Source organism: Triticum dicoccoides, chromosome 2A (assembly GCF_002162155.2).
Source record: "Triticum dicoccoides isolate Atlit2015 ecotype Zavitan chromosome 2A, WEW_v2.0, whole genome shotgun sequence".
Classification (NCBI taxonomy): Eukaryota; Viridiplantae; Streptophyta; class Magnoliopsida; order Poales; family Poaceae; genus Triticum; species Triticum dicoccoides.
Window position 1 is genome coordinate 20,702,018 of NC_041382.1, and position 12,392 is coordinate 20,714,409.

General features: G+C 42.9%; 3 protein-coding genes across 3 annotated transcripts; 2 read left to right on the plus strand and 1 right to left on the minus strand.

Moving 5' to 3' along the window:
• The first annotated feature begins 1,319 nt into the window (after positions 1-1,319).
• On the plus strand, positions 1,320-3,331 carry LOC119357457 (putative disease resistance protein RGA1). Its single transcript, XM_037624402.1, has 3 exons — positions 1,320-1,586; positions 1,908-2,929; positions 3,223-3,331. Exons 1-3 carry the CDS (start codon positions 1,320-1,322, stop codon positions 3,329-3,331), a joined length of 1,398 nt encoding a protein of 465 aa, XP_037480299.1.
• An 813-nt stretch (positions 3,332-4,144) lies between these two features.
• On the plus strand, positions 4,145-6,490 carry LOC119357458 (disease resistance protein RPV1-like). Its single transcript, XM_037624403.1, has 3 exons — positions 4,145-4,258; positions 4,583-6,027; positions 6,201-6,490. Exons 1-3 carry the CDS (start codon positions 4,145-4,147, stop codon positions 6,271-6,273), a joined length of 1,632 nt encoding a protein of 543 aa, XP_037480300.1. The 3' UTR covers positions 6,274-6,490.
• A 3,533-nt stretch (positions 6,491-10,023) lies between these two features.
• LOC119358703 (anthocyanidin reductase ((2S)-flavan-3-ol-forming)-like) lies at positions 10,024-11,899 on the minus strand. Its single transcript, XM_037625142.1, has 6 exons — positions 11,658-11,899; positions 11,410-11,576; positions 11,116-11,316; positions 10,877-11,036; positions 10,506-10,722; positions 10,024-10,412 (listed from the first exon to the last, which is right to left on the minus strand). The coding sequence occupies exons 1-6, from the start codon at positions 11,788-11,790 to the stop codon at positions 10,265-10,267; spliced, it is 1,026 nt and encodes a 341-aa protein (XP_037481039.1). The 5' UTR covers positions 11,791-11,899; the 3' UTR covers positions 10,024-10,264.
• Positions 11,900-12,392: the final 493 nt, after the last annotated feature.

Sequence of the window (12,392 nt, forward strand, 5' to 3'; positions counted from 1 at the left end):
GTTACTGTAACATAGCGCTTTCCGAGGCAAAATGAGTCTATGAGATAATAAATGAAGCAATCTATGATACTACTACTATGTTACTTTGCACTATGGAGGTAGTAACTTACACTAGTGTCATATGCATGACACTAGTCTAAGTTACTCCCCACTATGACCAGCCTTAGCAAGTAACATAGCATATTTCGAGAAAATTCTGCTTACGTGGCAAGTAATTAATGAAAGGTGGTAACATAATATGTTACTATAACATAGCGCTTTTCAAGACAAGATGAGTCTACGAGCTAATAAATGAAGCCATCTATGATACTACTATTATGTTACTTTGCATTATGAAGGTAGTAATTTAAACTAATGTCATATGCATGGCACTAGTCTAAGTTACTCCCCACTATGACCAGCCTGATAGTATGTCTAGTGCATGCATGATGCATGGCCCATGGTCCAGTTAAGAGACAACCGGCCGGATTTACAGGCGCTTAATTCGAGGGAGTAGTACAACATAGTTCCTTTACTTGCGATAGAAAATGAGGGGAAAGAAAGAAAGAAAAGAATCTAGTAATGTGGTAGTAGCCGACTTTTGCATCAGTGTCTTGAGACTCAAATAAGATTTGGTTTTCTGCATCGTCATGACTGGAGCAAAATGATCGCATGTATTCCTTCCGTTTTCACATATAAGTCTTTAGATTCCACTACGAACTATATACGGAGCAAAGTGAGTAAATCTATATTTTAAAATATGTGATTTATATTTGAAATCTCTAAAGAGATTTATATTCAGGAACGGAAGAAGTAGTAGCAAATTGTTGTCTGACAAAAAATATACTCCCTCCGTCTAGGTGAGTAAGTTATCTTAGGTTGTGCACCGTGACCAAGAAGGAGGAGAAAACGAGAGAACTTAATGTTCATTTGTTAATTAATAGCATTGCATGCAATGAACTAACCACTGCATGTCGTGTTTGGTAGTCTCAAGTCATTAAAAGCATGCACACCCCACATCTCTTATTGGTTGATATGTCAAGAAATAAGAAACGAGGTAAAATTTAGTGCACCGCGCCTAACTGTTTTGGGATTATTTGGTTTTCGTAAGATGACTTACAGAGGGAGTATAATTTCTTTCTGCCGGTACAGCTCCCGATCGACAGCTCCAGCTGGTTCATTCTTTCTCGGCAGGCTAAAGATACTGTATTTAAAGAATACGCTGACGTGCGCATCCTGTCTACCTCTCCATTTACTCATCCCACCCCATCTCACTCCAATCCCCATCCCATCTCTGAACACAAGCAAATAGAGCTCGTTGTAGAAGCAAAATAGCAGCCATGGCCCAAGCCATCTTGGAGAGGGCATGCCCGAAGCTCAGATCCGCTATAGGAGATGAAGCCGTGGCGCGTTTGAACTTCACCGGTGACCTGCGTGAGATGTTGGTGGCGCTGGAGGCCATCCAGCCGGTGCTGGACAAAGCCGAGATGCAGCCATTGAGTCGTCGATGGGTGTCGATATGTCTGCAGCATGCCTTGAGCATCGCCTACAAGACCATAGACATTGTCGACGAGCTGCAGGACGCGACAGCACAGGCTACTGCAACGGTATTGCACTGCAACTGGCCGTTTTTTTTTCCGTTTCTTATTCCATTGAAGCAAATACTATCCATTACTTACCGTGCTGTCTTCACCGACGTGACATTGGTTAGAGTATAATTCATGGATCAATGTTTTAGCTGTGTTGTTGTTAAAACTTCCAATATTTTTATTTCAAGACAGTTTAATGTTTTCTCCAAGCAAGATAATGGTCCATATTTGCAGATGACAAGGATGCTGCCCCGCCTTGCCATCATGAAGAATGCCACGGCCATCCAGGTGGACGAGGCAAAAAAACTAGTGATATGGGCAAAGGAGCAGTCTAGTAAGTTATCAGAATATATGTCAGAAAACAACATGTTCCACAAATATATTGAGGAACGAAAAACTGGGCCAGTTTTTGAGGAAGCAATGGCTGTGGGAAGAGGATCAGATAAAGAGAGGATAATAGCCGCCCTGCTATCTACCCAGCTCAACATCATGCAAGTGCACATCACCATTCTTCCCATCTTTGGGCTTGCATGCATCGGCAAGACAACCTTGGCACAAATGGTTTTTAACGATACCCACTCCCTTCAAGGCTTCGACTTCCGGGTATGGGTTCATGTGTCTCCCCAGTTCGACTTCCATACAATAGGCAACTCCATTATTTGTCAAGTGTCAGGAAGAGGACAAGAAGAGATCAACCATGCTTCTTCAGATGTGGAGGGGATGGAGAGTATAATGAAGTGCCTTCACGAGCTACTTGATGGTAAGAAGGTGCTCCTTGTGTTGGATGACCTGTGGGAGGAGGATTCCATTCAGTTACAGCTGTTGAAGTCCATGTTAACTTTCTTGGGAGACAAGATGGAGGTAATAGTAACCACATGCAACCAAGCCATCGCCAGAAAGATCTGTACAGTTGAGCCGTACAGGTTAAATCGGTTGAGTGATGACACGTGTTGGGAAATAATCAAGAAATTGATCCGATTCGAAGGAGGAGGAGAAGAGTTGGAGAAGATTGGACGGGAAATAGCAAGCAAGTGCTGTGGTGTACCATCAGCAGCTCGAGAATATGCAGGCAGGCTAGATTCTTCACGGGATGTATGGAGATGGAAAACAATCCGGTCTTATATTATGGCTTTTGAATCAGTTCCGCGGTTACCCCTTTCAAGTGTCGAGCTAAGCTACAGGAGTATGCCACCAGATTTGAGGCTATGCTTTGCTTATTGTTGTCAAATCTTCCCAACCAGCCACATCATAGTCAAAGATGACCTGGTTCATCACTGGATTGCTCTTCACCTCATTGAGCCATCTAAAATATTGTCTGCCACACAGATAGCTGAGGAGCATATTACCAGGCTTCAGGACATGTCATTCCTTCAAACTGCAGGGCTGGACCACGTGAGTAATTGTCTACTACTCTGTTGTACAAAATTTGTTGAATTTCGAGACACAAAACATAAATAAAATTTGAGCGAATTATATCATACTTGTTCCACTGGATGGATTACCATGTGGATTTTTTTTGGCGGGTATATTGTACTACTATGTGGATATGGTAGTATACTAGTATAGGTATGCACGAGCGACATGATAGTGAAACGAAAAAACTACATACATCTACCAGAGTAAGACATATATAGTCTTACTAATCTTGTATTAGGAAAGAGGATCCTAATCGGCTGTTCGATCACGCGCTAGAATCGGCCGTGTTGGTCGAGCCCCACACGCTCCCCAAGTCGCTGGCTCCCTTCGACATTATCCATTCGTGAGCCACCCGCTACACCAAGGGCCTCTTTGATCTAAAAAAATCTAAAATAATTTTGGAGAATCCTAATTCTTACTATTACAATTCATAGGAATTTTTCTTATGATTGATTTGTACTTTTCATAGGAAAATTTCCATCAATTACAACTTCATGTGAAGAATCCTACATTTTTCCTGGGCACAATCAAACGCTCGTACTACTGCTGCAGTATTGAAGATGACATGTCATTATGTTTTTCTTATTATAAGTTTTACACAACATGTGAGTCAAAGAGGCCCTCATCCACCTCTCTCTGTGAAGCCGTCGCCATCCGTTGCGTTCTCCTCCATTCACCCATCCCCTTACCGGCCACTGTTGCCAGAGACGAGCTCACACACAGATAATGTTGCTGCAAGAGAGAGGGACGCCCATGTGTATAGTAAAGTCGGGTCGCGGGTGTTGCAAGGACAGGGCACCCGGTCATGCGTGTTGAAGCCGGTCGAACGGTGGTGCGAGTGAGCCTCCGACGCACAAGGACATCAACGCGAAGGAGTGATGCTATGATTCGGCGGCGGCGATGCTACGCCATGGCGATGAAGAAGATGTGAGGCGACGACGACATGCGAGCAGCAACAACTGTGCTACGACGGGTGACCGGTAGAGTTGCAAGCAGCAATGGCTGGGCAGTGACCGTCGATGGATAGCGTTGCTGCAACCTGCAACTGTCTACCACAGAGCCGCAGTTAGCGACACTGTGATGCAAGTAACGACGGCCGAGCTGCAACCGTCGATGGGAATGTTGCAACTGCAAGTGGTGCGTCCAGGCTGTCGACGGCAATGCCGGTGGTGCTGCAAGCTGTCGTGGTGCTGCTACATGCGGGGGAGTGTGTTGCCGCAATGGGCGTCTTCATTGACGATGCCCATGGTGATCGCATATCATGCCGGAGCAATGTCAATGCCTAGATATTTGCACGAACTGCGGGTGCAGGAGTGTGCAGGGAAGATGGTGTAGTGTTGAGGAAGCAGGCTCAGAAGCTGATTTTTTGGGACACCTAGATCTGACAGCGATGTATGACCACATCTGACGGCTAGCAAGGTGATCGATCCGGGCTTTCAATCGGTCAACCGACGCCTAGCGTCCTCCTTTTTAGTTAATGTTAAAATATATCTAAGCTCCACATGTCTAAGTTGCACCATAGTAGTTACACTTTATCAAGATAAATATTTCACGATGCATCTTATAATTATCGTGTATATGCCTTCAATTTGTTGCAGGCCAGTGGAAAAGACGAAAAAGGTGCAATCTTGTTCACTATACATGATCTGGCGCATGGCTTCATGACATTGTTGCGAGAAACTTTAAGCTACCTTCTAGCCACCAATCCTCGTGGGAAACTTGATCAGGAGCATGATGACTATCTAAGGGCTCTGCGTTGTGTCCGTTGTACCAAAGTGCAGTTTAAAGATGAGTCATTTTCACGTAAGAAGTGCCTACGTGTCCTGGAACTAAAGGAGAGCTCTGTGCAGAAGCTACCGGACTCCATCTGTCAACTGAGGCACCTGGGGTATCTTAAGATATCAGAATTCACTGGGTTGGTTACTCTGCCAGAGTCATTTGGGCATCTGAAAAATCTGTTCCATATTGACTTATCAGGCTGCTCAAGGCTTGTAGCTCTTCCGGAATCATTTGGAGATCTCATAAACTTGACCCATGTCAAGCTATCACGATGCCATGGACTGGCAAAGTTTCCAGAACCACTCCAGAAACTCGGCAAACTGGTACACTTGGATTTATCGTTCTGGTCTTGTTTTGAAGCGATCGGGAAAGGCCTTGGTGGCCTCACCACTCTAGAACATTTGAACTTGTCAAACCCTTGCTGTCATCTTGCTCGGCACCGGTCTCATCTCAAAGGTCTAAAAGATGGTTTGTGCAAGCTCACAAAACTCCGGTATCTGAACCTGTCAATGTGTCTGAATCCTATGTTTTACCACTACCAGTCACAAGAGGACAGTCCCCAATACATTGGAGAGTGTGTCAGCGGTCTTTCCAGCCTAGAGCATCTGGACCTGTCTCATAACACATTTCTTTTTGATCTGCCTGCGAGTCTAGGTGAGCTCAACAAGCTAAAAACACTGAATCTCTCAGGCTGCATCAGACTCAAGATGGTTGGTGAAATGAAGTCTCTCACATTTACAAATCTGAGGATGTGCCGTGGCCTAGAGAGTTGCCAGTTTGTGGTTCGCATCATCGATGATGATGATGTGTATAGCAGCAGCAACATTGTTCAGCTGGAGGTGGTAAATTGCCAAGAGCTCCAGATAAGCTGCCTAGAAAAGGTCAAGTCTAAAGAGGAAGCAAATGGAATCAAATTGGTGGAGAAACAGAAGCTTCAAAAGTTAAAGCTTTCTTGGACTTTGGACAATGTCGGGCGAGTGAAGGACAGTGCTTTGTTGGGGGAATTAGTGCCACCACCTAATCTGCAGTGCCTTGAGGTTAATGGTTACACCGGAACATGCCTCTCGGAGTACTTGGGTGAGCTCACCTCTCTCCGGGAGCTGAAGATCGTCCGCTGCAAGCACCTCAACTCGTTGCCGGATACAATGCAGAAACTCACCAGCCTCAAGGATCTGTGTATTTTTGACTGTCCGGAATTGGAGAAGTGGTGTCAGGTTGAGGAGAACAAGAAAGTGCTGGCCCACATCCCCAACAAAAATTATGAGTATGTACCATCATATTGCTCGTTGGTTTACTGTTATTTTACATTTCTTTTATTATGTTGGTTCGCGTATCCGGTATCCCTGCTCAAAGTAGTATATGTACAAAAATGAAGTACCCATTGCTGTTCTGAACTCGATTTGATTGTGCGAGTTGCTGACATCGTACATTTTGCAGGGAACCTGCTAGCACTAGCAGGCAGGAGATTGAGGAGGATGATAAATCAGGTGAAGAGGTGGAGGCGGCGTAGGAATACGCGAAAGCGAGGAATTGTGTTTGGATGAGGAAATTTAGTTACAAAATGGAATGCCATTTTATTACCAACTATTCTTGCAACATATGTTGGCCTGCAGACTCTTTCAGGCAGCAAAACATGATGATTTGATTTCAGACAACTTACTTTTCGCAATCCTGTACAATTTGATCTTTTAATCCGAGCTCTTGAGATTACATTATATGCTGTGTAATACTCCGACGAATCCTTAAAAATTGCCACGTCTTTTGCCCAGTGTAAGTTTTTTTTCTTTTGCCCAGTGTAAGTTCATACTACTAGGCATGTGCTGTCGAATTCGGTTTTGTAATAATATTTCAGTTCAGAACACACTGGTTCAGGCAGCAATGTTTCTTTCCATGGCCGATCTAGAAGCTGGTTGGCCATGTAGGGATGTACCTACGTACTCGTGTTGTTGTCATGAGAAGTTGCGCTTTCGCAGAATGAAACCTGATAGGAGTTTCGGCGCGTCACGACTTTGTATAAGCCAACAGCATTTTACTGGTTCAGCTACTCTTGTCTTTCCAAGACCTGGGCGTTCGCACATTGTACATACTACTCTCTCACTGCCAACCACCCATCAACGATCACTCGGGTTGGAATTCTGCTTCATTTCTTCAGATTAATTTTGCAAGGGTTAATTTGTTTCACAGCGTCAAGTGTCTGGTAATCAAGAATCTAAGGAATGTTTTATATTGCTGATGTCTTTTCTCCTTTTCCCTTCGGACGTTTTTGGAGGAGGAGCTGCTTACTCTACAAGTGCGCAGAATGGACAAGAAATATAAATATTTTAGATAAACAAATGATTTTTTTATAAAACTGCATAACGTATTTTTGGTAAATACACGAACACATTTTTGAACGTGTGAATACTCTCTTTAAACATGTAAGCATTTTTAAATGCGAAAAAAAAATTCAAGGCCTGAACACTTTTAAAAATTCCATGATTTTTAATTTATGAAACTAAATTATAAATTATGAGATTTTTTCAAATGCACGACTTTTTTTTAATGTGTAAACATCTTTTTAACTATGTGAACATAATTTTAAGTGTCAAGAATATTTTTCTAAAATACTCAAGAACATTTTGAAACATGCAAAAATTTCAGTAAATATGTGTGAACACATAATTTGCACGGACACTTTTTCAAAATCACATTAAAAAAATTCGGTTACATGAAAATATATAAAAATACAATAATACTTATACTAGTAAATACATATACCCTTTTAAAAATAATATGAACACCTCTTTAAATATGCGAACACTTGTAAAATGACAGACACATTTTTTTAAATTTCATGAACTTATTTTAGAAGTACAAAGATTCTTTTATATATGAGTCAACATGTTTTAGTTGACGCACATTTCTACTTAAATTTTAATTAATTTTTTTATTTTTATTATCAAAATTCTGACAAATGGAAAACAAAACTATGCCGATATTGCTAAGGGGGCAGCACCAATTATAACCCTTTAGCTATTACTAAAGGCCGCTGACTGTTATTGCACACATAAAGCATGACGACTTCTCGATTGTCTACTACAACAAGTTTTGCCCGGCTCCGTCGAGGAAGATGCGATGACAGCGATGCACCTTCGGCTTGCTTCAGTGCTTGTACTCATCGCTAAGTGGTCTACGGATATTGATGTATTTTTTATTATTTCGGATGTTCGTTGTACTGCCATGATTGAAGTTGAATAGATTGAAAGTTTTCTTGCAAAAAAAAAGAAACAGTGCATACCCCTAGAAAAGAAAACTTAAAGCAGTGCATAGCAATCCCGTTACCCTTCCCAAATGTTATGTATCACTCCTTGTGAGCGATATGAAGCCGTTGCCTACACGGGTTCTGAGCGGGCCGGCCTAGCGAGCGCGCAGGTCAATGATTCGTTTTCCTCCGTTTTTTAATTTGTAATAGTTGTGGGTGCCCTTCACCCGCTCTAAAAATACAAAACATGTTTTTTATCTAGGACTAGTTAGTCTAATCCTCTGTGTATTGTAGAGTAAAAATGGCACACTGACAATTTTTTCTATGGTTATACATTTCATTTTTATTGTGAGTGATAAGGTTGGCACCCTTTTGGTCAAACTCTAGGCCCGCCACTGCCGGTGGACAGTAGTTCAGTCGAGTTTTCTTCTTGGTCTTTATTATCTTCCCTATTTTTCCTGATTTTGTGTTTTCTATTCATTTTTCATTCTTATTTTCCATATATTTCCTTCCTTTCTAGTTGCTTTTCTTTGTCTAAATACATGAGCAACATTTTCAATAAGTGATGACGGCAAATATATATTTAAATTTATGGTAAATATTAATGATTAATTTTTTTTTGGTGGATGATGAACAACATCTAGATAAACAAAGACTACTTTTCTAAATACACGACATTTTTTAGTATGCGGTAAAAATATTCAAATACATGATGGATACATTTTAGAAACATTGTCAATATATTTTCAAATACATGACGAACATTAAAAACAATTCTGAATTTTTTTAATGCACCTAAATATTTATGTAAACATATCGGACATTTTCTAAATATAAGATGAATATCTGTTCAAAATAACACATAATATTTTTTAAAACACAAGATTACATTCAGTTATATGAATTAATTTTATAACTCAAAATATTTTTAAAATATGTCATTTTTAGAATACCTTGGAATATATAGCGGGCGGAAAACAAGAAAGTGAACTGATAAACAAAAAATAACTAATATAGTAAAGCGACAAAAAATGTTGAAAAATCAGAAGAAGAAGAAAAAGGCGGACAACCCAGACATGGGGTCAGTGATGGATCGGCTGGGGTTAGTGGTGGGCCGGGCTGACGTGACAAACGCGCCTGGGCGTGCCCGAGCCGCCTCATATTCGCCCTACATTTGAACTGGATATGAGGGGTGCCTGACAACCCGAATGTTTGAGGCCGGTTTGAGGCGCCCGGGTGGGTCGGGTAATTTTATCTGTTTGTAATCAATTCATTCGCCTGTACGTTTGTGATCCATTTGAGGCGCCCAGCTGTAGATGCTCTCACCGAACCACAGCCAGACATCGATCCCAATGGATTCCAATTTGAACTATCTCATCCCATACTGAGCGAAAAATCCCATGCAAGGGGACGAAGCCTATTACCGAGGGAACCCATGGCCACCCGAGTAACCAAGATTGTAATGATGATTTCTTTAGGTGGCCACCCGAGTCACCAAGATTGTAATGGTGATTTCTTTAGGTGCAAGATTGAGGGATACGCCTAATCATCAGGATTGGATATACACTTATGAGACACATTAATTGCACAGAGAAGGTTCATTAGGCTGGCCATAGTGGGGAGTATCATATATTAGTATCATGCATATGATACTAGTGTATAATACTACATCCATGATGCATAGTATCATAAATTAGTATCATAGATGGTCTCATTTATTATCATGCATGAGACATAGTAACATTATATTTATTTATGATACAGTATCTACCTATGTTATTATAACCTCCTCTCTTTTATTTAATTATCTGCCACATAAGCATGTTTACGAGTCCCAAGTGCATGATACCGGTTATGCTACCCCACTATGGCCAGCCTTATACCAGTACATGGAGCTGTCACTTTTCATACAAGTATTTTACAAATGGATTTCATATAAACTGAACACGCACATTAATTTCAGCACATTTTTACTTTATTATTTGTTTAGGAGGGTAGCCTTATTCTGTAAACATGAAATTTCATTCTCAAAACAGGCTATCGCCCCGCTTTATTATAGATAAAACACCAATCAGGCTCCACATATAATGCAAACATAAGTTTGAACAGGAAGTTGAACAAAGCAAATAGTGTGCTAGGACAACAACATAAGCACGAAAAGCAAAGTAGAACAAAGATACAGGACGCCACCTGCGCGCCCCCGGCCGTCCACAAACAAAATTTGTTTCTGAGAGCCAAGGATAGAGAATCTGGTCATATATTAGTATGGAAGGATTCCCAAATCCTTGCCGTACTTGATGATGTCGTCGTATATCTCATCCAGGTTCTTGAACTTGTACTCGAACCCTTCCCCGAGGAGCTTCGCCGAAGAAATGCAGACCCTCGGCTTCTCTAGAAGACTGCAGAACCTGAAAAACGAACACTTCCTTAGATACACATCGTCACTGCGCACGGTTGAGAACCGAACAGAAGGCGCCATGACCAAGAGTCTGAGTATGTACCGGTCGGTGTTGACGTTGTACTGCGGGTACTTGGCCGCCAAGAAGCGGGCTAGCTCCACTACGGTGGTGTTGAGGCTGCAGCAGATGTACCGCCCCGACGCCGCCTCCTCCTCGGCCACGAATATCTCAGCGCGGCAGATGTCGTCGACATGGACCAACGGAATGGAGCCAGACATCCTCACGATGAATTTAAGGGTGCGGACCCTCGCTTCATCGCCTAACAATAATTACAAACTGATTTATTTATTTATTCATTCGTGAATATGCAAAGTTTGCGTATTAGAAGAAGATAATGTAACGAACACAACACTCATTCAGAATGGACGTTTGTTTGCTGAATCTTTCTTTGCTAGTTCCAGTTGAGAGCTCACCCGAGAGCAGCGAGAGGACGTCAAGGACGCTGGGATGGACCTTGGCCGCCGGCGCCGCGCCCACCATGAGGCCCGGGCACACAGTGACGAGGCTGATGCCGTTCTCCAGCGCGAACGCGCTCGCCGCCTTCTCCAGTCGCACCTTCGAGACAGGGAACCCCTACACAACGGTAGGCCAGCGTCATCATCGTTTCGAATGACTCAACGAACTGAAAATCAAAATACTCAAGTGTGTGTACCCAAGCATGGCTCTTTCCCGACGTGAGGAACTCGACGTCGGCCCAGGATTCCTCGTCCAGGACATGACCGTCGCCTTCCTGCGGCAAGGTGGAGACCGCGGCCGCCGACGATGTCAGCACCACGTGCTTCACTGTTCCCGCTCGTACGCACGACCTCATCACGTTCAGGAGTCCGTGGACGGCCGGCTCGATCACGTCTTTCTGTCATCACCATACATTACATCAATTTTTTTCATTCAGAATGCGTGCCCTCCCGTCAGACATTGCGTTTGGTGCTTTTTGCGCGTCGTTTACCTCAGGGTTCTCTGCGTGGAGGTTCACTGGAGGGGCGTCGAAGAAGACATAGTCGCAGCCGGCGACGGCATCGTCGAAGCTGCCCTCTTCGTCGAGGTCTGCACGGAAGACCTCCAAGGGGCCGAGCGCCTCCAAATCCTTGAGGTGCTTGTTTTTCACCACGTCATCTGGAATCAAACAAATCTGTCGTTTAGATTCTTGGCATAAATACACAAAACTTAGGGGAATAATTAGTGAGTTAATCTTACCGGGGTTTCTGAGGGTGGTCTTCACGGCGTATCCCTTCTCCAGGAGCAGCTTGACTAGCGCCGACGCGACGTAGCCGTACCCACAGGGGACACACGCCGTCTTCCTCGTCCCATCTCCTGCCGCTGGCCCCATATCGTTTGCCGCCCACTACAACTTCTACCGGCAACTCAAGTCCGGACGGCCTAAGTTCTGTCCCTCACTTGCTCTGGTGGAGTGGTGGTGCTTGTGTGCATTTTTGCAGACTAACTCATGGACCTACATAAATAAGGAAGCACTTTGTACTAGCTCGTGGTCTATCTTCCATTATATTCCACAAATGCCAACCAGGGAATATAATGGCAAAAGATATATTCCACAAATGCCAACCGGGGAATATAAGGGCAAAAGATATATTCCACAAATGCCAACCGGAGAATATATTATTCCATAAATAATATGTTGAACTGAATGAATATAACAATCAAAGCGTCATTATGGTCCACACTCTCGCAACCATGGAGGCCCTCTTGCATGTTCGAAAATAGATAGAACGAAATTGGGGGTAAACCCTCATCGGGAAAGAAAACCAAAATGGCTATGGATAAAACCATCAATGGCCCCCATGTGCAATAATAGAGGTTTTTTCCTAAAACATTTTTTTATTTTACAAAGTCTCAAAACTAGTATATCCCAGTTTAAATCTTTCTCAGTTCTATGACCCGGTTGTTCTTGTAGAGATAAGTTGGCTGAATTTC

Bases quoted from the DNA above. Each gene is read 5' to 3' on its own strand.
- LOC119357457 (XM_037624402.1), top strand. From the start codon at position 1,320: ATGGCCCAAGCCATCTTGGAGAGGGCATGCCCGAAGCTCAGATCCGCT. The intron at 1,587-1,907 runs GTATTGCACTGC...CAGTCTAGTAAG, and splicing joins CAGCACAGGCTACTGCAACG to TTATCAGAATATATGTCAGA. The intron at 2,930-3,222 runs GTCATTCCTTCA...ATCTTGTATTAG, and splicing joins ATTACCAGGCTTCAGGACAT to GAAAGAGGATCCTAATCGGC.
- LOC119357458 (XM_037624403.1), top strand. From the start codon at position 4,145: ATGCCGGTGGTGCTGCAAGCTGTCGTGGTGCTGCTACATGCGGGGGAG. The intron at 4,259-4,582 runs GTCAATGCCTAG...AATTTGTTGCAG, and splicing joins GCATATCATGCCGGAGCAAT to GCCAGTGGAAAAGACGAAAA. The intron at 6,028-6,200 runs GTATGTACCATC...TACATTTTGCAG, and splicing joins ATCCCCAACAAAAATTATGA to GGAACCTGCTAGCACTAGCA.
- LOC119358703 (XM_037625142.1), bottom strand. From the start codon at position 11,790: ATGGGGCCAGCGGCAGGAGATGGGACGAGGAAGACGGCGTGTGTCCCC. The intron at 11,577-11,657 runs GTAAGATTAACT...GTTTGATTCCAG, and splicing joins GACCACCCTCAGAAACCCCG to ATGACGTGGTGAAAAACAAG. The intron at 10,723-10,876 runs GTGAGCTCTCAA...AATTATTGTTAG, and splicing joins CGTCCTCTCGCTGCTCTCGG to GCGATGAAGCGAGGGTCCGC.